This window comes from Musa acuminata, chromosome BXJ3-6, assembly GCF_036884655.1.
Source record: "Musa acuminata AAA Group cultivar baxijiao chromosome BXJ3-6, Cavendish_Baxijiao_AAA, whole genome shotgun sequence".
In the NCBI taxonomy this organism is placed as follows: Eukaryota; Viridiplantae; Streptophyta; class Magnoliopsida; order Zingiberales; family Musaceae; genus Musa; species Musa acuminata.
The window spans coordinates 29,760,200-29,783,976 of record NC_088354.1 but is presented as its reverse complement, the minus strand read 5'-3'; the positions used below and the strand labels follow the sequence as shown (position 1 = coordinate 29,783,976).

General features: G+C 35.6%; 2 protein-coding genes across 2 annotated transcripts; both read left to right on the top strand.

Moving 5' to 3' along the window:
- Positions 1-2,023: 2,023 nt before the first annotated feature.
- LOC135640297 (uncharacterized) lies at positions 2,024-16,091 on the top strand. Its single transcript, XM_065154605.1, has 25 exons — positions 2,024-2,272; positions 2,384-2,773; positions 3,233-3,294; positions 4,083-4,220; positions 4,337-4,600; positions 7,134-7,220; positions 8,758-8,859; positions 8,925-8,990; positions 9,369-9,479; positions 9,555-9,616; positions 9,747-9,791; positions 9,937-10,010; positions 11,122-11,189; positions 11,273-11,341; positions 11,441-11,538; positions 11,618-11,699; positions 11,806-11,884; positions 11,962-12,049; positions 12,121-12,274; positions 13,503-13,694; positions 13,776-13,835; positions 14,216-14,523; positions 14,736-14,841; positions 15,752-15,809; positions 15,918-16,091. Exons 1-24 carry the CDS (start codon positions 2,059-2,061, stop codon positions 15,803-15,805), a joined length of 2,973 nt encoding a protein of 990 aa, XP_065010677.1. The 5' UTR covers positions 2,024-2,058; the 3' UTR covers positions 15,806-15,809; positions 15,918-16,091.
- Positions 16,092-16,520: 429 nt separating this feature from the next.
- LOC135640298 (probable zinc metalloprotease EGY2, chloroplastic) lies at positions 16,521-23,244 on the top strand. Its single transcript, XM_065154606.1, has 13 exons — positions 16,521-16,838; positions 16,920-16,992; positions 17,453-17,539; positions 18,334-18,426; positions 18,523-18,576; positions 18,654-18,761; positions 20,060-20,134; positions 20,208-20,313; positions 20,522-20,615; positions 20,862-21,015; positions 21,473-21,680; positions 22,330-22,490; positions 22,879-23,244. The coding sequence occupies exons 1-13, from the start codon at positions 16,684-16,686 to the stop codon at positions 23,128-23,130; spliced, it is 1,620 nt and encodes a 539-aa protein (XP_065010678.1). The 5' UTR covers positions 16,521-16,683; the 3' UTR covers positions 23,131-23,244.
- The last annotated feature ends 533 nt before the right edge of the window (positions 23,245-23,777 follow it).

The following is a 23,777-nucleotide window of genomic DNA, read 5'->3' as shown; positions in this document are numbered from 1 at the left end:
TGATACATGTTTAAGTAAATATTATCATTACTATTTTTATTTATATAATTAAACTTATTTGTTTCTACTATCCTATTCACATTTATGTATATATATATTATGATTAGATGTAATAATAGAATTATCTTGATAGGACAAATTATAAGGGTTACTATGAATTATATTAGGAAAGACTAACAATGTTATGATATATTGAAGATATTATAATATTAATGACATATAATAATTATAACTCATATTGACAATCTAACTTAATATAGTATTATTATATTTATTATATTTATTAGTCTATTTTAAAATTCATAGCCATGTGTAAAATAATTTTAAATTTTTTTAGAATTTAATTATGCAAAAAGTTCTATATCTTACAAATTAATGGAAGATGTGGAAGAATGTTATATTATATTATTCTATTTAATTGAGTAAGATATAATGTAATTAGATTTTGATTATGATTATTATCCAATAGAAATGAAGTTTAATTATGATATTATTTTTTATGAGATGATTTTAATACGAGGGACTTTCATAATTATTTCTCCTATATCATTTGCTCGTGACATAACCTATATGGATGAAAAATTTATAGTTCTCATCATTGTTATTTTTATTGTTTTTTTAAATCAAACAATGATATGTTTGCATATAGTATTATGAATAGTATTCGTTGTTTTCTTAGAATAGTATGTGTGCATATAGTATTATGAATAGTATCAAAAACAATGATACGTTTGCATATAGTATTATGAATAGTATAAAAAACAATGATATGTTTGCATATAGTATTATGAATAGTATCAAAAGATACGCATGTTAGATTTGATATATCATTATATGATTTTAAATTTTAATAATTAAAATTTATCATATAAAAAAATATGATTTTAGTTTTTATGCTTACACATCAAATCAATCTTTAACTTTTTGGGATAAAAAAATTGATTAACTTTAAATTAGCATATAACCAAAAATTGATTTAATAATAATAATAATAATAAAATTTCATGCAGGTGTGATCGAAACTAAAGTCCCCATATTTTGATTAGATTATTTTTAAACAATGTTATACTATTTCTATTTGATTATTTAAAATAGTGTAAGCATGTATGGCTTACCTTATGTGGATTTATAGCTAGTTTTTTACATATATTTTAAAATAAAAAAATGAGACGATAGTGGTGATCGACAGGGGAGAAGAATTAGAAAAATATATAAATAAATTATATAAAACGAGTTGATAGATACGTGGGTTTGTTTGGCAATCACATTGCAGATATAAAACATAACTATAAATTAATTTAAGTTCCATAGCCGTTAAGTTAGCTAAATATATAAAATACTATTGTTGGAATTCAAATTTCCCATATTAATTTGCCCCTTCCCTTTAGTTAATTTATTTCTTAATACAATAGAGGGAACCAATAACAACGATATCAAATTTTTAATTGGGTAAATGCATAAAAGTTGTTGATTACAGATGTTTAACTTATAATATGGTAATATATTTTTTAATATTTAAGTTATACATCAACAGATGAATGAAAACCTTAATATTTAAAATTTTACAATAAATTATCTCATATTGAGTTGAGACTATATTTACTCAAACAATGAAAATCTAATCATTCCTCAGCATATTTATTTTAGATGTCGAGAGATGAAGAGATTTAATAAGTTAGATAGTAAAAACTTTGACTATGGATAGTAAAATAGGAAGATCGAATTATATTTTTATCATATATTTTTTTTAAAATAAAAAATATTATGTATAAATATTATGTATTCATACTATCGAATCAAAATTTTTATAAATATTATATTTTTGTTCAAAATTATAGTTTGTTTATTTTAATTATTTTAAATATATTAAATTATGTATCAGACGTTTAAAACATGAAACCTATTAATAACGAGCAGTTCTAATAATACTGTACAAAATAAACTACAAAAGATAGAATTCCGAGAATGACCTTTTATCTTTCCCGCCAAAAAGATCTCAGATCTATCGTGGGTTTTCGTCTATGACTCTTTGCCACTTTCTTGGTTTAGGGTTTGTCGATGGGGATGGAATTGGAGATGGAGATGGAGATGGAGATGGACATCCCAGCACCCGAAGAACTCGAGTGGCTCGAGTCCATCGCTCTCCTCCCCGATGAAGGCGAAGAGGAAGAGGAGTTTTCCATGGAACACGATGGAGATGCCGCCGCCATCGCTTTCGACGACCATGAAGCCGACGGGGATGAACAGAATCGCCTACAAAGTGAAGTAACAGGCATCGCTCACGCATTCATCTCACTCGATGAGATCCCGACGCGCTGTACCTTATCCCTTTATCAATGGACAAGTCTTTCTTCTTAATGTTGTTGCTTAATCCGATATGCAGAGCGATCGGCAGCCGAGGCCATTCAGCATCAGACCACCAAGAAGCGGCTCTGGTCCGCGGAGAACGAAGACTCCTTGGGAGGCAGTCAAAAGCATATTCTTGATGAGGGGAGAGGGGCGAAGAGGTTCGCCTTGCAAGACGAGGCTGACGAGGATTGGCTCCGCTGTTCCCCCCAAAAGGACTCTGACACTGTTGGAGTCACATCAGTTCCGGATGTTTCGCTGCCTGATGTTGTTGCCGAGGAAACGATCCTGTCCCGATTCGCCACAGACATTGATGGGGAGTGCATGCCAGTGACCTCGCCCTCTGGAGTCAGGGTTTACGCTAAAATGAGCATTGCTGAGATTGGTGGAGGCCGTGGGAAGGTGTTGGCTTCGAGGCCAGAAAGAGGTCCGTGTAAAAGCATTCAAAAATTCTTTATCAGCCCTTGATACATTGGTCATTTTACTGCTATATGCATCTGCCATGACATAATTGATCTTGGTATGTATTATGTGCAAGTGGGAACCAAGGCTGGATCATCTATTTGTTACCAATTTAAACTAAAGCAGACTCGCAAAATTGCTGATATTCCAAATGAAACTCCACATGGTTAAGTCTCAGTAGTATCATGGCGAAACTTAGCAACTAGTCATTATTTCCTTTTCCACCGTACCACTTACAATATGCTTCTTGGATTGGTGGCAAATCTTCTTAAAATTTAGTTAGTATTGCATCATGCTATTTTGGTCTTCTATATGCTTGCTTGCTAGGCTCATTATCTTATGTTTATATAGACTTTAACTAGACTGATAACATTGCTTGAACTCTAACAATATCAGTGACTCCTTTAAATTAATCTTTTTGCAGGCCTTCTTTTGGAACCTATAAGTATATTAAGCAAAAAGGCAGAGGAAGAGGCTTTAGCAAAGGTATAGATGTTTTGACAATCCTACTGTTGATAATAAATCTATGAATTTGTTACCGTTATTCTTTTTCACAAGAGTAACATAGTAGATATATGGTTTATGGTAGATATAGTCAGTGCTAAGTTTGTTAAGTTCTTACAAGAAACTTGACAACTGCTACTTTATCAACAAAATATAAATGAATTACTATAATTATAACAGGATTTTTTTTCTGGCCACTATTAATGCTAAAGTAGGCAGATAACAAATAAAAAATTGAAACACACTGATAAATAATTATGATATCTCTTGAGTGTAAACGGATAAGCAATTTATATTCTTTTGAGTGAGACATCAAATTGTTCTCTAGAGTGCTACCTTAAGGAATATCTTTTTACAAAGAAAAATGCTGTTTTAAAGTCTCACTCTCCTCTCTATCTCTCTCTCTCTCTCTCTCTCTCTCTCTCTGTCTCTCTCTCTCATCCAACTTATGTGCATATTATCTCACTTGAACAACCTTTAAATCCTACCTTTATTATTTATAGTCGAAAACTTTTGTTCATTTTCATGATCTTCACTTCACAGAAATCATGCTTGATGCCTAATGCCCTTCTGGAATCCCTGACTTGCTGTCATAAAGAATAATGGTCCTGTATCATAAACAAAGATGGATTATGTTAGTGCTAAGCAGGAATTGATTGCATGTTGATGCTAAAATCTATTTTAATGTTCCTCTATGTACCTTTTATTATACACTTCTCTATTAAGATTTGACTACATCTGTTTTCAAATTTTTTATAATCATCATGAAGGCTTTGCAAGACAGTCTTGGATCACGAGATCAGCCAACTCATGCAATACCTCACATGGTTGATGAGCAACTTTGGGTAGAGAAATATGCACCTAGTTCCTTTAAGGAGCTTCTAAGTGATGAACGGACAAATCGTGAGGTAAAACATAAATAGATTAGTGAAGTTCAGTTACCTTGTTTTGAACAAACCAGAGTTTTTTTGCTTCATATTGAGCTTAGTTGGGACTTATTTTGGACTGTTCCTACTTTTAACAGGTACTTCTATGGTTGAAGCAATGGGATTCCTCTGTATTTGGATCTCAGATTAGGGCTACTGAGGATGAAGTTTTATCTGCCTTAAGGCTTCATTCTTCAGTTGTTCAACATCGGAGGTTCATTGGCCATAGAAGTTTCTCTCACAAAAATAAGGGTCCTCCTTTGAGCAATCAATACCTTAAGACTTCAAATTTCTTAGATGGAGAAGGCATGCTTGAATCATGGAGCAGAAAGTCCATATTCAATCACCCACCAGAACAGAAGGTTGGTCAAAGTTTTTTATCTAGATGATTAAAATAATATATTTAATTTCTTTTGGCCTTAGGATCATGTTCAAACATTTACATTCTTGTAACAGCAGATTTACATTATTGTATCATATACCAAGCCATTCTTCACAACACTCTGATGGGAGATATGTTAGAAATCTAGAAGAATTGAATTGGATTCAAGATAACAAAATCCGAGAATGTCTCCTATATAGGATTAATGTGATATTGTTATCCTAGATCTGAGGTGGCAAGCATAAGATTTTCTTACTTGGTGTGTTACTTTTCCATCTAAAATCAGTTTGCATCATGGATTTGCTAGAAGAATCATACTACAGTCAGAAGATCAATTTGTTAATAATGATTTTTTACATGCATAGACCAATCATAGCACTAACCAAACATTTTGGTCATTGTATCTTTGTTAATTATCAGAGAATTTAAAAATATTTCGGAATTCTTGCCTCTTTGACACACAAGATTTGTTATATAAGATCAATGATTTAAAAAGGCGCTTGGGCGCTCGCCTATGTGCTTGGGCGAGGCGAGGCCCAAGCGCCTCGTTTAAGGGCTAGGCAGCACGCTTCAATGAGGCATTGCTTGGGCGCTCGCCCGAGCCCAAGCACCGGACGCTTTGGGTGAGCACTCGATTGATATAAGGTGACCGAATCACTTAAATTTACGTTAGTTGGTTTGATTGAATCAACTAATGCATGCAGTTATATTAGCATGTGACCCTGACTCCCAACCCTACGCATGCTTCTCTCTCTGTTTTTGTCGTTGACGAATTCTTCCCCTGTGTTCACCGCTGACGATTTCTCCCTTTGCCTCTGCCGCCTACGGTTTCTCCTGTTGACTCCTTTGTCGCCGATTGAGTCTCCTTAGCTTTCGTTGCTATTTGTTGTCTGTCGTTGTTGTCCATGACATGACTTTGCTGTCACTGTTGTTGTTCGCTGCCTCATGTTGTTCGCGATTCCGCAGCTTCTGCTGTTATCTGTTGCCTACCTGCGACTCAGCTTCTCATCGCGACTTCTCACTGCGATTTCTTCGATCTCTACTCTTCCCCATTGCTGTTAACAATAAATATACTATTAATAGTAGATTATTAATTACTATTCAAAATAATCTTTATTTATTAGATTAATAATATACTATTTAGATTTTAACATTGCTAATCTTTGTTTTTAATTTAATATCATATTTTTATTTAAATAATTATATTTATTAATTATATTATATATATTTTTATATTTAATATTTTAGAGCGCCTCGCTTCGCTCGGGCGAGCGTCTAGTGCCTCGAGCGTTTTGGGACCTTGTCACATTTTGACTCATAGCGCTTTTTAAATCACTGTATAAAATCCAACAAAGTTTCAGCATTTGGCTACAGATTGATTAAGAAGAATAAAGTGTTAAGACCTTTTTATCTTCTCTAATATGAAACTTGGATGCACTTTTGTCTTTTGTAGAAGCTTATTTATTAATATTCTTCTTAGATAATACAATTTATTTTCTCCAAAATGAATATTCTAAACATTTATTGGTGACTCCTAATTTCTAATTGATTGAGGTTTCATCTTCATAGATTACCATGCTGAGCAACATCACTTATGTGGGCCTAGTGTGCCTTTGAAGCACTGACACGTGCTTTTGGTGGACGTATCCGTGTCCGACATGATACATTATTGACACGGCAGGAAACGTGTCCATGTCTGTGTCCGACACCTGCTCGTGTCTGACACATGTCCGTATCGTGTCCATGTTCGTGTCGTGTTGTGGCTGAACACGTCTATGTCCTGTGTCCCTCTCTATGCTTCTTAGGTGTCATCATTTAAATATCCACGATTTGATGACAAAATGTCACAATTCAACTTAAATTTTTGTCTCTTTCCTTAAACCTCTTTTTATTGTCTTTTCTACTTTCAATAGTGCCTTAGTCTTCTATGTGAAAAGTACCAAATATATTAGCCAACAAGTAGCCTAGGGCCTGCTATAGCATTTAAAAAACTGCTTATCAGAAATATTAATATGAAGTTTGAATACCTTATCAAAATGTGGAGGTTCAGTAGAATTAAAGTGGTTTCAATAATCATTTCAATAGCCAACAGGCTTAAGTGTATCTGTAAAACTTGTAGTGATGCATCGAGAAATATACATTACTAAATCAAAGGCTGCTAAAAAATACTGTCGAACAGTTTCTGATGAATTGTGATAAATTTCACCTGCTGAAAATATATATCTGATATTCATATTGATTGAAATGTATTGAAACATTTAAGAAAATTTTTCATTTTTCAAGATGTTTGTCTGCAACTAAGAACAAGATAACCAAACCTGAAACATGAAATGCATTGTTCTGCAAATAATTTCTTTATGCTTGTACTTTGCTGATTACTGTTTTAAAAATCCTTTTGTTCTTCACACACTGAGTACTGCATGAAGACTATGTGCTACATTAAACACCTTTATAGGTTTTCAATGCTCATTTGGTTTCTGACATCATTGTGGATGATCATGTTTGAACATTAGGTGCTTCTGCTATGTGGTCCACCAGGACTTGGGAAGACTACACTTGCACATATAGCTGCTAAGCATTGTGGATATCATGTTCTTGAGGTATGGGCTCTTATCCATTTCAGGTATGTAGATCTTCTTGCCAACAAGCACCAATTTTAGGCTGTATATTTCTCAACAAAGATATTGAGAAATTCGCCAGTTAAATTGGATTTGTCATTTGGTACCATAAGTTATTTCATTTTGTGACAAACTGAGCCGTCTAGACTTCAAGATATACAATTTTGTTTCACATATAAGAATGAACAGGTAGCCCATTGCTTGAGACCATGGCAGGGTATATAGGCTGTTCAGTTGCATTCAGTATTACCTTTGTGTGAAGAGTGACTGCAACAATTATGTAGGCCATGATGCTTTAGTTGTAATGAAGTTACCTTGCTGCTGAACAAATTCTGCCTTTTTTTTTTCAGAGATCACATTTTTAGACTTCGGTTAGCAGCAAGGTTAGTAATTTTGTCTACCAATGCTGTTCTGGTCAGGGCTTGGACCAATAATCTACCGGTGTACTGACACTCAGTACACCTGTAAATACAGAGTTTTGAAAAAAACTTGAAAAAGATTGAAAAAAACCAAAATGAAGAAACTGCCTGGGGCAAAGCTTATACCACGATGCACCAGACAAGTGGGTTACCAACCGGTTTATCTTTTGGTCCATGTACCGGTAACTTGTCGGATCGGTAAATATTGCTTGTACGGAATGTACCAGGTGGTATTGCAAACCTTCCTTAGCAGTCAAATTAATATTGTGGATGGTTGATCAAAACAGTCAAATCAGTAATGTGGATGGTTGATCTCATGAACCTTTCTCTAGAGTCCTAATAGCTTAATGTTGGTGGTGTAATTACCATCTGAAGAACCAATCTGTTTGTAGTTTCTGCCTGTGGACTTATTGACTAGAATTAAGTTATGTGACTTCTCTGTTCATAGGTTAAGGTTTGTATATTGACCTTAGAACCCACATTGGTGAAAGTCTTATGCACTGAGCCATCTCTTTTTTACTTGTGGACTGGGTGATGAATATTTCTTCTTTGGCTTGGTGATCTCTCATCGACAGGGATGGTCCAAGAGAACTAATCATACTTTGTTTGGTCAAGATGTACTGGACGAACCCAGCCTGAAATGCTAGCAGGCGATTAAGCCTCAATCATTCCTGATTTGCAATTTAAACATGTTGGGTTGACCAAAAAGGTTTGTGCGAGGATTGATAGGTCATCACATGTAAACTTCGAAGTGGATGTTGGTCTAGAAAAGACAATTAAATTCATCTCTTTATTAACTATAATGCATACTATTTTTAGGAATTATGATAAATTATTGTCAGGCTCATTTGTATTTTTAAATCTTTTTCACCACTATTTCCAAGTCCAGAAGGGGAGGTGCTTGCATTGGACAACTGATAATCAGCGTAAAACTTTGTTAGATCTTACGAACATGAATCTAAACATGGATAGTTTTTTTATTAGGCTTCTTGCAAAGAAGCACAAGTAGAACAAGTAGTGTTTTGCAGATTATGATGACCATTTTGCTTCTTCTTGCAAGATGCAAGGCACTAGTAAAGTTAATAAATACTGCTTTGCAGATTAATGCTAGTGATGATCGTTCTGCTTCCATGATCGAGTCAAAAGTTCTTGATGTAGTACAGATGAATTCTGTCATGCCTCACTCAAAGCCTAAGTGTTTGGTAAGTTTAACCTTACCTTGTCATAAACTGCTTCTTCCAAGGTAATTTTTGTTGTTTATTTGCAGATCATTGACGAAATTGATGGGGCACTAGGTGAAGGAAAAGGTGCAGTTGATGTCATTCTGAAAATGGTATGTATTTTCTTGGTATTAAATCTTTGCTTCTAAATTCTTATATATTATCAATACTGAAGTATGGAGTAGCAATGATGTGCCGTGACCAACTTTATGAGATAGTACTAGGTTATAAAGAGGAAGAAGACCCATAAATGAATTGAGAACCACAAGGTAGACAATAAGCAGAACACTGAGGAGAATGGAAGAACATAGGTAAATCAGGAATTAGTCATACAGCAATCAAACTTAAATTAATTGAAGCCCTGTATCAGATATGAATTTTCATGTACAATTCTTGCATATTACAGTTCATTCAGGATTCTAAGAACTTTCTGTTGCAGATTCCTGTGTTTCATACCTATCTGAAAGAGTAATTCTTTCTTATTCTTATAGATATCTGCTGAAAAGAAATCCATTGTTGATAAGGAAAATGCTGCTAACGAAGCTACACCAGGAAAGAATTCGTCAAGAAAAGGACACAAGACAACCATGCTGTGTAGACCTGTGAGATTAGGATTTTGACTTGATGCTTTCATTTTCATTTGGTTCTTCATGATTTAATATCGGATACCTCATTAGGTAATTTGCATATGCAATGATGTTTATGCACCAGCGTTGAGAGCACTACGTCAAGTGGCCAAGTGAGTCTGTCTTTGTATCAGCATGGATGCTATTCTTTAACATGGAACAGTAATATTTGTATTTATCTGCTATTGAGACAAAAGATGTTGCCGTATTTTGACAAGGAACATATTTTTTTTTGCTTTACAGGGTGCACATGTTCGTGCAACCAACGGTTAGCCGTGTTGTGAATAGGTTGGTGAACTTGGAAGAATTCTTGAATGATGTTAGCACTCTGTTTTGTCTTTAATATAATTTACATGCCATTAATTCTTAAGTATTTCTTTTTTTTTTATCCTTTGACAAACAAACTGCATGTCTAAGAGTTTACTCATGATAGGCTTAAATTTATATGTGAAAGAGAAGGATTAAGGACAAATAGAAGTGCCCTTTCTGCACTTGCTGAATATACAGGTAAGCTTTCTTGCTTTTTCTTTTTGGTTTACGGAAGCTTGTGTTTATTTGTATTCATCATCAACTTTTTGCTTGGTAGCAATACTTGTGAGTTGTCTTCTATGTAAATGTAAATAAATTGATAATGACAACCAATTTTACAAATGAGGAGGATTTTGCTTTTGAAGATAGCCCATCCACACTACACGTTGACTGAGGTTCCCTATGGAAGCCAGACAAAGTCGAGAATATATGATTTGTCATGATTATATGCCTCTGTGGTTGTTTCGTTTTTGCTGATTTGCTAGTTGATTAATCATTTATTTAGTTTTTTTGTCAAATTTTTCCTGGTAACCATCATTTTCTCAGACATGCTATTTAGATCATCATTCTAAGTTCTCACTTTGTTTGCAAGCATCTTTGCAGATAATGCCATAGATTCCTGTCTGTTGTATAATTCAGAAACTACAGTATTCAATCACAGAATGCCATCATGTTATTTCATGTTTGTTTTCATGTATGAAAAATGTCATTTATCAAGGAATGCTTAATGCTTTTCTATGTCATATTGTTCTGACCTGACTACAAAGCAGTTTTTTAATGAGCTTGCAAGATCTCCTAGTTTCTTACATGGGTACTTGTTCTGCACTGACCACAACACAGAAAAGAACATACATCATCATAGTTTTTCAATTGATGATGAGGATATGGTATTTTACAATTTAAAAATTTTGACCCAGAAAGGTAAACTGGGAACTTTCTACTAATTATAACTTTTGACTCCCCTAATACTTAATTCTTTAAATATTCTCTCTTTACTCTCTTGCAAGTTTAGGATTTCTTCAGGGTACTTTCAGTGAGTTCCTAATTCAACTGTTGTTAAAAGATGCAATGTATAAACATCAGCCAAAGTCATCTAATTGTCCATTTAACCAGTACAATAGATTGGGTGTGGTAACTGCACATGTATCAAATCTTATGAACAAACAATCAAGGAGATGGATAAAAACCAGTATGGTGTCAGAATATTTGTCTGCTCCTGAGTTGCCATTCAATCCAAAGCTTTGCTCATTTGACGTGGAAATGGAACTTCGGATAGAACACTTGTTTATTTGTATGTTTTTGTCTGCAGATTGTGATATAAGATCTTGCTTAAACACACTTCAATTTCTGAACAAGAAGAAAGAGGCGCTCAACATTGTAAGTCAAAATGTTCTTTTTTGTCTGGAACAAACTTTCTTGGTGGTAAATAGTTCATATCACTGAAGTATTGTTTTAGCCAGTTGGAGCTTGGTTCCCAAGTTGTTGGCCGGAAGGACATGACAAGAAGTGTTACTGATGTATGGAAAGAGGTAAATTGTCTCTTATTTTCACTGTAATTGTTGACATGTTTATATTATTCATGGGCTTTTTCTTTTGAGCTGTTGCTGATGAGTTTCTTTTAAATGTAGGTTTTTCAGAAGAGAAAATCGAAGGGTGAAACAAAACTCATCAATGGCTGCAGTGAACATGGTGCTTTTGATTTTACATACTCCCTGATTTCTAACCGGTAAAATAATGGGTCCTTAAATTTATTTTGGCAGTTTTGTATATTTTATTTTAAGATCTAACAATGATAACTTCACTAGTGGTGAATATGAACTGACTATGGATGGTATCCATGAAAATTTTCTGCGGCTCTCTTACCATGACCCAATGATGAGAAAAACTGTGAGTTCATCTCAGCTGTCATTTTCAGTAGGATTTTTGACATCTATGTACCTGGTTTCTTGTATACTTGAACTACAGAACTTACTCTTACTTTGACAATATGAAGGTCAAATGTCTTAACCTACTTGGTGTTTCTGATTCGGTGCTTCGTTATGTTTTGAGAACTCAACAAATGTCTCTCTATGGTCAGATTGCTCTTGAACTTTAAGTTAGCTTTGACAATTTTGTAACTGAATTGATGGGTTGTGTTATTCTGTCACAGCTTACCAACCTCCCATTGCCATAGCCATGGGCCACCTGATAGCACAAGTCGAGAAGCCAAACATTGAATGGCCAAGGACTTACCATAGGTGCTTCCTCTAAACGCAGCTGTTTCTTCACATTGCAGTTTATAGTTATTGAATAATTTCAAACATTCCAGATTTCGAGCACTGCTTGCGGAGAAAAAAGAATCACTGAAGACATGGATAAGCAAGATATCACCATTGATTTCTAGGCATCTATTGACTAAGTCTTTTGTGGAAGATGTTGTTTCTCCACTGTTACATATTCTATCACCACCAACTCTGAGACCGGTAAGTTCCCTATTTTCTTTTTTTACTGTACCCAACCTATGGTTGCAGCTTTTGCCAAAAAAAGATGGAGACCAAGAAAAAGGCATACTAAAAATAAAAATTTACCCAGTAGTTTTCATAATCCGACGTCAATTTATTTGCTTGGATTAGTGTATTACTTTGGATTACTGGTAGAAGTCAATAGATTATGGAAGTAATACAAGCATATGTCTTTTTTTTATTATCATCTACAATAATTTGTCATCTTTTCAATACCTTAGCAGATGGAAGAAAGCTTTTAGGATGGCTGATGAATCTGAATGTATCTCAGGCAAATGCGTCTACAGAATATTACTAATGGAGTTTTTTAAACTATGAAGATATTAAATTTAAAATATTCCATATATGCAATCTAAAAATATTCAGTCACCAGATTACCTTTTGTTTCTTTCAAAGATTGAACCATGATTCGATTTAATATATAATCTGAAAACCGAAATGACCATTGACCTAACAAATTCTCATGTCACTGAGTCATTGGTGAAATAACATGCCATGGACCAAACCATGGTTTAGAATGTCTAGATCAGCCAAATAGGTTAAAAGTATCATTTCTCTAAATTGACCAGGATCAGGTGACATTCTATCAGAATCAGTTGAATCAACTGGTATTAGGATGGTTATTGGTCCTGGTTAATGCTATCAGCTTGAGTAAACCTGATCAGCTTCTAATTGGTAGGACTTCTATTAATGACTAGAGGCTCAACTGCAATGGGATAGACCAACATGCTTAAGATAGCCCAACATGTTGCTGGTTCTGGCCGAGCTTAGGCCATGTGATGCAGACCTCTATCTCGGAACAGGCATGGGCCAAGCTTTGGTTCAGTCCATGGTGTGTTCCTATAACATGTCAGCCATGCTGGCCTTCTGTGGCCCATGGTCAGGTGAGCAGTTTGAGCAGTTTAGAGCCCATGCAAAAGTGTGTGCTCATGTTCAGTTCACTGAATGTGTGTGCTTGTGCTTCAAAAAACAAGAAGAATTTCCAAACTTGCAGCTAGAGGTATTATAGCAGCTTTTATACTGGCATGCATTTTGCATTAAGATCTGGAAACTATTGCTAGTATAGTTTACTTTGGACTCAGCAACATAACACTATCAGGATCTTTCACTGCACATGTCTTTTATCAATTAGATTGGAGTAGTTTCATCCTTTTTCATGTTTTTCATAATTTTTTCAAACTTTTACCAGGTGGCATTGCATCTATTGTCAGAAAGAGAAAAAGATGATCTATGCCAACTTGTGGATACGATGGTTTGTTTCTCCATAACATATAGAAATTCAAAACCTGAGCTTCCAGAAAAGACTCAAAGATATGGAGCAACTACTAATGCTGTACCCTTATCTCTTGACCCCCCACTTCATGATTATGTGAACTTTAAGGTTTGTTTTGATTCTCTTGTAGTTTATGCATTATGATTAGAAGTTAGCTCCCCATATTTAATGTCTGAGTGATAATAACAGGAATACCAGTCTCAGCATTTTGGACTATCTGGAGCTATGAAGCAGATTTTGGTGCATGAGGTGGGTCTCAATAACATCAGTATGAGATTAATCATCCTATTGAGTGTTCATATTTCCAAAATTGCTGGCAAATAGTGGAACTAGTATATCCAATTCTTGAAGCTTTGTGGAAATGGATTTTATCATGTTAGATTATGTTTGCAAAAATGGGAAAGTAACCTGGATGTTTTATTCAAAGACTTTTCCATAACCTGATCTTTGTCATGTCAGATAGATCATGTTTTCATTAATCTGGATATTCATAGATTTCTCATAACCTGATTTTCTTTTTTCCTTATACCTGCTTAATTTTTCACTTGGTGTTCTTGAATAATAGAAGCAAATGTGTCAGTGGAATCTCTCCTGTGGATTTCTATTAGTGCTGATACATGACATTACAGGCTGATAAACATCGAATTCTACGAGAAAGCACTGCCAAAAACATCAATCTATATGATCAACGCAACAATGGCAACCTGGCCCTTGCCAATGTAAGTGCGGAAGCTACACCTGTTATGAATGCTACTTCAGTTACATCTAATAGGGGGGACCACAAATCAAAAGTGCTTTTAGGTCAGAGGCAAAATGTAGCCATCTGTAGCTCAGTTTCAGTTCCAGAAGGCAAGAAATTTCTTTCTCGTGGCTTGAATTTAAAAGCTCCGGGAGCTTCAAAGAAGTCTTCAAAGGATTCATATAGTTTCTTTGATAGGTAATTTTCTAGTTTACTTGTATACATATGGGAAATATATTCTATGCAAAGAGGTTAGTTTTCTTATGTAAGAATGGGTATGCTGTTCATTTCAGAGTTTGATGGACTAAACTAATCAGGAAACAGTACACACATATTAAGTTAAAACTAAGTAGATTACTATGGAATGATAAAATTGCCTCCTTGTACTAATTTATGTATTACAACTGCAGGTTTAGAAAAGGAAGCAACACAAACTCCAATGTTCCTGGAGAGGCTTTACAAGAGGTAGCAACTATTGAAAGAGATTCACGTCCATTAATCTTCAAATACAATGAGGTATACACAGTGATTCTTATATCTCATTTAATATGGAACTTTGTTCTGATATGTTTTTCAGTGTAAATGATGAAGTAAATAACTCCTTTGGTGAACTTAGATTCTCTAGTCTTCTGCATCTTCAGATATCAATCCATATCTAGAAGTGAATAGCATTAGAAATCTATCCTTGTTGAGCAATCTTTGGTTCCACACTCACCTAAGAATCTATTTCCAAACCTTCATATGTTCAAGTTATCCTGCAAAGCGTTTATTCCTATTCCAATAATTTACTAGTCAATACAGTTTGTTGTGGCTGTTCTCTGATTTTTGCAGAGAACAGTTTAAATGACAGTTGATCCTCAGGGTTGAATGGTCCAATGGGTTAAATTTGTAAAGTGGGGAACAATGGCTTGCACAACATGTCATAGTCTTAAAGGTCGAATAGGACGAATGTCAGGTTAATATTTTTTGGAGATGTGGAAAGAATCAGGAAATGGAAATGCATAGAATGATATTGAGTCTGGATAAGGCTAATGGCAATCTACACTGTGAAATAGGGGACACTGAAAATTTATGTATTTCTTAGGTGCATTATCAAACATGTTCTTGCTATGGCCCAGTTGGATATGTTGCTAAAGACTTGACATGTTATTGCTTTATCTGTCATGTAAATCTTTTGCTTTGGACTGTGAAATGCCATGGGGGAAGTCTTTATTCACAAACATTCTTGAGGGGCTTCATTTTATTTTCTTACATTATTGTTACTATGAAATACCCAGAACCATGGGGAACTCTCTTCCTTTCGTTTCCTTACATTAGACCACTTAAAAAAGCATGGCAGCACTCACCTTATTTAGTCTACATGCAACTTGAAAGAAAATCTGATCTTTTGATTTGTTTGTGAATCCTTTCAATGTGATTATTGCAGGGTTTCACAAACGCAGTCAAAAGACCTGTCAGGATACGCGATCTGCTGTTATGACAAGGTTTGCAATTTTTAACATTCTATGACCCATTCTGTATCGGTAGAATATGGTTTTTTGGCAAATATTTCTATCTAGATCATAATACATTTTCTTTTTTCTTTTTTTCAGATTCCGAACGCATGTACTTGTTTACTAGAGATGTAACTATTATTTTTGGCTTTGTTATTTCAAGATTTGAACACACCCGACATGCTGCCTACTGATGTTATAACTTGTTACCGACTGTGGTAAGAAGGGATGGCCAGATGCGTCAGCTGTATGTCATGCCATTGTTGTTTAAGAGAGTTGGCATGTGACAACTTGTTACCTGCTCTTCCTCTCGAAGAACAGCTACTAATTAAGGAATTATGCTCTTCTTCCCAGTCCCAAGAGATTTCCTTTTACTCGTTTCTTTGACCGTTATCTTTTCCTCCCAGTCCCAAGTATGAAGGAATTCGTATTTCCTGTCGTGTATGCATTGGGTTCGACACCGACGAGATTCGGCTCGTCGCGATGGATCCAATCTAACCCAGTAAATACATTGGGTTCGATACCGACACGGGTTGGAAAGGAGTACGATATCGGACGCTGGTCTGATATTATCGGATCGCTTTGTTATCAACTTGCCAGCCGGATATTCGAGTCGGATTTGCTGGATCCGAAATGATACATTCCCGACCCAAACCAAGTAGCGTCTAACGGCCCAAAAAATCTTTTTCCCTCCCCCCGTCGTCCCCTCCGAATAGGATAAGATTCCTTCTCTCCGTCTCTTCTCTCTCTCGCTTCCGTGTACGGTGTACTCACTCCTTGTCTCCGTCTTCTTCCTTCCGGCGATCTCGCAAGTTCTGCTACCTTCAAGGACAGGCTGCGGTTGCCATCTGTCGTCTCGCTCGATATGAGCTGCGCGGTGGATCTTTTCCGCGGCTCGCAATGCTTCCATTGCTGCTCACTCCGCGCCGGGCCTTACCTCTGCACACCTGTGTTTGCATCGAGGAGTGTGTTCTTCTGGAGGAGCTCCCCCTCGACCTCGAGACCTCCATGCCTTCTCGGGTCTGCTATCCTGCCAATTTCATTCTTTTACTTCTCTTTTTCTCTTCCCCAGTCAATTAATTTCTCTTCCTTTGGGTTCAGTTTAAAGTTGAGGAGGCATCAGATTGTGTGCCAGGCCATGACGGAAACAGAGCCGGACAGCAACGACGAAAAGGTGCGCCTTATGTGGTAGTCTCCCTTTTGCTTGTCTACTGCCTCTCCTATCTTGCGGTGGGGTAATGTCGTTAGCTTTTATCGGCTGCTAATCTACTTCAGTCCTCAATCTTGTCTCCACAAACTGCCTAAAAGGAAGAAAAAAACTGAAAGAGCCACCTCTGGTGGCGTTCAATATGGAATGACTAGATCCCATCTCTTGCTGTTTCTTTCCAGTTTTCTAGTTGTGCTCCGTAGTTTGGCCATTTTACCTTCGGTCCAACAGGTCTTAACCTGGTCAAGAAACAAATTCACCATCCATCTAAGATTTTATATGTTATACTTTCAATTATTTATTGGCTTGATACTGGTACTGGCATGGGATTCTCTTGAGACAAGCTTCAGCAAATTGTGAAACCTTTTTTGATTTGGATCAAGTCATGTGGTGATTTCATCTTTCAATACCAAGTGCATTTCTGCAGAAGGTGGCACCTGTGGAACATACTTCCACACCATCAACTGCCGATCTGATCCAAAATAATGGCCATGCGGATTCCATCATTGACCAGGTAACCATGGACCTTTATCTCAGAAGCTTATAGTAAAGTTAAAACTTATATATTTTGCAGTGTCTGTTACATCGTCATTTGTCATAGTATTCAGTTTTATTGACAATTGATAGTTGAATTTTCATGTTCATGTTATTTGATAATATGCAGAAATAATCTTTCTGCTTGAATAGATAAGACTGTCTACATTGACTTTTGCCATCCCCACATTGGCAAGAGCTTGTGCACTGGACCATCTTTTTTATGTTATTTGCCTGTATTGTCTATTCATAGTCTTAGCCTCTTAGGTTTCATTTTTTTCAGAATGTTTGTCCAAAATGTACAAGAAGTAATTATTGTTACATTACAAGGGAACAACAAAGGTCCTGTGCGATGCACTAGGAGAACAAGTTAAATAAGTTTTGGATCAAGAAAGAAAAAAAATGATAAAATATCTTAATCCAAGTTTTCAATAAAAATAATTGAATATAAATTACTAGCAAAAAATAACAACTAACTTTTTAAATTCATTAGTGATGTACTTTTCTGAATTCAAATAATTAATTCAGCTTTGACCAGTTCATAACATTTTCTTGAGATCAACATATATTCAGATTTGCAAAATCTTAGGATAACCCTTTTATATGCTATATAGTTTACTAAATATTAATTAGTACTCTAAAGTTAACAAAAATATAATTATTAAAGGTGTAGAAGGATCCATAAGAAATGCTTTAAAGTTAAATTTGTATGTATATGATCGATTTGTATCCTTCATGCGAAAAAGGTTTCATGGCTGTTATATATTTCACCAGGATAAAGATGAGCCTTGTGACGACGAACTGTTGAATCAGGATATTACATTACAGAAGAACGAGGATGATCTTGTGGCTAACAATAATAACCAGGTACTTAGAGTGTAGTCTGCATGACTTTGTAGATATTGCAAGTTTGGAACTATGATTATGTACTTAGTTTGTGTCTGAATTGAATGCCTGTTGTAGGAGAAGGATGATAATTTGGAGGTTGCAAGTGGGTCTCCTTTACCAGGAATGAAGGTTAAATTTTCATAGCATGTATGCCATTCTGATTACTCCTTTTATTAAGCATATATCTTCAATGCTTTTATGTACAGCAACAACTCGATGAAACAGTGAAGATCCCTAAGGCAACTATTGACATTCTTAAAGATCAAGTTTTTGGTTTCGACACTTTTTTTGTCACCAGCCAGGAACCTTATGAGGTGACATGCTTTCTTGTAATTTTGAGGGCTTGACTTTAAGTAAATTACAGTTTACCAACATGTGGTTTATTCTGATTTCGCTTTGTCAACTTCTTCAAAAAGCATCCCTTATTCTACTTAGATTTGGCTCCGTGATCCAAAATAGGCTTGTGTTACCTCAATTGGAAAACTATGTTGTGATTTTAATGTCATCAACATTTGCATCTTTTGTTACATTAGGAGAGGGGTGATATAAGCATTTATTGATATTATTGAATGTCCTACCCATGTGAATATATGATTTGAATCCATTGACGTGTTTTTGCTCCTGTATAACACTAATGGAGTGCTGAGATGGAATATAGAATGGCTGAATTCTGGTGCACATGGGCCTCTCACATTGTCAAAACAAATGCCACATTGATGCTATGTCCATGCTAGGCTAAAATGGACTACCACATAGTCATGCATCTGGTGCTATGTGTTGTTGGCACAAAATAGTTATGGCTCTTGTGAACCACATAAATTCCAGCAAGTAGCACATGAATGCAATGCCATCATGATGTGAGCACCATAGTTGTGGGATCAAGCTCACAATTTGTAAAATGAAACGTGTAATGAGACTGCATTTGGAGTGAAGGGAAACTGAGGTTGTTAACTACGAATTCTCCCAATCATACTTGACAAAGCTTGGTGTGATAATAGGTGGGCAAAATGTGGATGTGTGTGTGTGTGTGTGTTTTTTTTTTTTTTGCCATAGATGATCCTATTTGATAATGTTTGTACATCCTCAGATAATTTTGTTCAATATTTATGAGCCAAATGAGGTTATAAGTTAGTTTTCTTTAGCATAAACCACATGATCATGCTGACAAGAACACCTGTTTAAGGTGCGAAAGCTACACAGCTCTTATGGTTGTCACATTTATGATTTGCTTTCTCCAGTACAACTGGGTAATGTCATTTAACTTGTTTTAGTATAGGAACATCAAAATCTACATGATCTTGTTGATGAAGCAACTTTTTTAACATGCCAAAGCTATTCAGTCTTGCATTGTCTGATTTGCTGTCTTTCAGCAAAACTGCTCAATGGCTGATGTGCAGTCTCTGATTTTTGCAGACCCTAACAGAAGTGCTTTCCATATTTTTCAATCTACTGCAAAGTTTTCTTGTTGGGCTATTCCAACATAACTGCTATAATGTATCTGGAGAAATCATCTTTATTAACTCTAATTCTATAATTAAGGCTGGTAATATTGTACATGAGAAGTAAAAATAGGTTCCATTCAACTCATATGCTACCATTGCATTCCCGATAGGGTGGGGTGTTATTTAAGGGTAACCTTCGAGGAAAGCCAGCTAAAAGTTATGAGAAGATTACAAATCGGATGCAAGTGAGTTGTTCTTTTGTTCTTCCATTTAATTGTCAATGCAATCTACTAACTTTCCAGCACATATGGTTCACAGGGTAAGTTTGGTGATCAATATAAGCTTTTCCTTCTTATCAATCCAGAGGATGATAAACCAGTTGCTGTAGTGGTGCCTAAACGAACCTTGCAGCCAGAAACCACCGGTAATAAGAGTTTTCTTCTTGCTTTCCCCTAAAGAGCCTTTAAGTTGGAATTCAATGAAATCTTCTCTTTGTATGAAACTTCACTCCATCATTGTTATTGCTGATGTAACTTTATCTGCTCAGACTAGGCATGTCAGAGCAAGCTACCATGTGTGAGAGGTTGTATACTTCTGATATTGACGTGCTTCGGATGTATTCTGATTTGCAGCTGTTCCAGAATGGTTTGCTGCTGGTGCATTTGGCTTGGTTACGATCTTCACGTTGCTTCTTCGGAATGTACCTGCTCTGCAGTCCAACTTGCTGTATGAGGTTTCCTGCACATGCTTACTATTTATTTATTACTTACCGTCCTCATCTTTGTTTTTTTTTTATTTTGTTTGTTCAAGATGTTGCAAATGGTGTGCAGAAAATCCTTATAAACTTTATTTAAAAGATTTATCATCTTGTACCCTCTTTTCAAAATGTAGTTTAGTAATGTGGATTTATTTTGAGTTTCGTGCTGTACTTCAAGATATCAGTTACTTATGTTAGAAAATATGTTCTTTCAGATCAACATTTGATAATCTTGCACTGCTGAATGACGGTCTTCCAGGAGCCATTGTAACTGCTCTAATTGTAGGGTTCCATGAAATAGGTCACATTTTAGTTGCCAGAGATGCCGGAATCAAGTTGGGAGTGCCATATTTTGTCCCTAGTTGGCAGGTAGGTGCTGTTCTCTAGTTTTGATCTTTCAGTCATGTCTTGCATGATAGTCACATTAAGTTTCGTGAATAATAAAAGGATTTATATTGATTCACATTTCATTGATGGACTTCTTATAATAAAGGTGCAGGATGTGTGTTTCAATATTTTCTTTTTTTGCTAATTTTGATATGTATTTAATCTATTTGAAAGGAACTATCTGAAAAACATGGAAAATATTTTGTAGTTAATTGGACATGATTTCATGTTATGTATTTGTAAGTAAAGAAAATTTCTTGCAGTTTAGACATGCCAATTTGGCAAGAAAGTTTTTCTGCTTGCTCTGTGCTTTTTTCTACTTTGCTATCTGAAGGTATTTATAGATTATAGAGCACTATGAACTGAAGGAATGCAGTGTAAGAGTCAAATTTCTATCATCTTATATTGGATGTTGATGCATGAATTAATTTTTATACAGATAGGATCTTTTGGTGCTATTACAAGGATCTTAAGTATTGTAGCCAACCGTGAGGATCTTCTCAAACTATCAGCTGCTGGGCCTTTAGCTGGATTTACAATGGGACTCATTCTTTTGCTATTAGGGTTTGTCTTACCTCCCGTTGATGGCACCGGTATTGTGATTGATCCGGCAGTCTTTCATGAGTCATTTCTTGCTGGTGGTATTGGTGAGTTCTTTGTCCTACATCATTAATGGATTTATCTCATATGTTCAGCAACGATGGGGATGTTGTCCATGTGTGAGAATGTTCTTGTTTGTGCTAGTGCATGTAAGGGTACATGATTTCCATGCACCTCTGCGCACAGGCTTGCATAATTTGTATGCTTGTGTTGATTCCCCTACTTCAGTGTGTCTCAAAGAGACGATACGACCATGCCATTTTAAGCTGCATGTTGTCCACGTCCAATTTCTTTTTCCCATTTCTTTTTGGAGTAAGATATTGTCGCCTGATGAATATGCTTTGTTACCTCTTATGAAGTCATCAAAACATAGCCAAGAATATACTACAAATTAGGACCTTGCATTTTTATCATCACACAGGAAGGGTCAAATGTTCTCAAGTATGCACAACATTACAATGACAAAAGGCACATGTACTGTCTTATTCCAGCAAAATTGCAATTGATCTTAATCGGCTGAAGCATTCATATGCATATTTTTATTCATGTTCTATCTGATTTTAGTTGTCCCCATTTTGTACTTGGTATATATTTTATTCCAATACCAAGGCAATGAGTTATAACAGATGCATTGTGTCCCAAACTTGGACTCACTAACTGGATAATTTTCCATTCACTATCTTGCATGTCCTGCAGCAAAACTTTTCCTTGGTAATGCTCTGAAAGAAGGCGCTCCACTATCTATCAATCCACTTGTCTTATGGGCTTGGAGTGGGCTTCTTGTTAATGCTCTCAACAGTATACCTGCAGGAGAGCTTGATGGCGGTCGTATATCATTTGCCATTTGGGGAAGAAAGGTAAACTTTTATTTTTTATAAATCCATCCTTGTTTGCTCATGCATGCTATCGAGCACTGAAACGAGACTTTACTAGTGAGTTTATTTTATGGCAATCTATTTACCAACTATATGCAATAGTGGACTTTTGAGAACTTATTATGATGCATAAAAGATAGCTTATTATGATGCATAAAAGCAAGTGCATGTACGTGAAGAAATCTTTGTCCTAAATCATGTTTGCTTCTAATTTTCTTAATGTTCATGTCAATAATTTTTCTGCGTTCCTTGACTTAAATTCTTATCTTCAAACCTTTGAGCCAGAAGACTTGAATAGTCAGATATTTTGCAACCTGTTCCATCAGTTTCATAACTTCCAGTGGTGAAATTTTTCTTGATTATACAACAGGCATCTACTCGATTGAGTGGCATCGCCCTTGCCCTACTTGGAATATCATCGCTCTTCAATGACATGGCATTCTATTGGACAGTTTTAATATTTTTCTTACAGAGGGGGCCTATTGCTCCTCTTTCGGAGGAGATAACTGAACCGGAGAACAGATACGTTGGCCTTGGCATCGCAGTGTTGCTGTTGGGATTGCTTGTATGCTTACCATACCCCTTTCCCTTTAACACAGAAGTAACAAATTTTGATTTTTGAGTGGTGTTTCATGTACATGTATCACATATGAAGTTTGAATTTTGACATAGTGCTGACTAAATTCAATCATTAATTAGTTGATTACATGTAATAAAGGCAGTTGTTGCTGATGAATCCCAACGTATGTCTCTATTGTTTTGCTCCTATCTTCCCTCTGTGGCTTAGTCGTATGAGACTATGCTCACAACTCATGGTGAATCTTTTAAGTTAAGGTGACTAATGTGTTCGATGTTTCAGGCATAAAAATATTAAAGGATGAGGCTGTATTGGACGCACGATGCATGTCGAAGGTTTGGCTGATAATGCTTTGTCCAGTTCAGGTTTGAGATCAAAATCCATCCAATTTTTTGTTTTATCACTTACTCTTTGCGAAAAAAGAAAAAAAAAAAGAACTTCTTGTGACACTCGAGTTTAGTCCACATCTAAATTGAGGGATGGTTTGAATTGAGTTGTGTGGTTTAACAATTCGAGTCAACTTATATATGAGTGGTTCAGGATCATCTAATTAATGAACCAATTATCACTTTACGACACACGATATCATATCTAACATAGTATTATTACACAATGATGGATTTAAGTACGGATGAGAGATGGCAAGGTGAAAAATCATTATTGGGTTTTTTTTTCTTCCTTTTTTAAGAATA

What these genes read in the sequence shown, in the direction of transcription:
- LOC135640297 (XM_065154605.1), top strand. Translation starts at nt 2,059, where the DNA reads ATGGGGATGGAATTGGAGATGGAGATGGAGATGGAGATGGACATCCCA. An exon ending in AGGAAGAGGCTTTAGCAAAG is followed by an intron (nt 3,295 to 4,082) that starts GTATAGATGTTT and finishes ATCATCATGAAG; the next exon opens with GCTTTGCAAGACAGTCTTGG. An exon ending in ACTCAAAGCCTAAGTGTTTG is followed by an intron (nt 8,860 to 8,924) that starts GTAAGTTTAACC and finishes GTTTATTTGCAG; the next exon opens with ATCATTGACGAAATTGATGG.
- LOC135640298 (XM_065154606.1), top strand. Translation starts at nt 16,684, where the DNA reads ATGAGCTGCGCGGTGGATCTTTTCCGCGGCTCGCAATGCTTCCATTGC. An exon ending in TGGCTAACAATAATAACCAG is followed by an intron (nt 18,427 to 18,522) that starts GTACTTAGAGTG and finishes TGCCTGTTGTAG; the next exon opens with GAGAAGGATGATAATTTGGA. An exon ending in TTGCCATTTGGGGAAGAAAG is followed by an intron (nt 22,491 to 22,878) that starts GTAAACTTTTAT and finishes ATTATACAACAG; the next exon opens with GCATCTACTCGATTGAGTGG.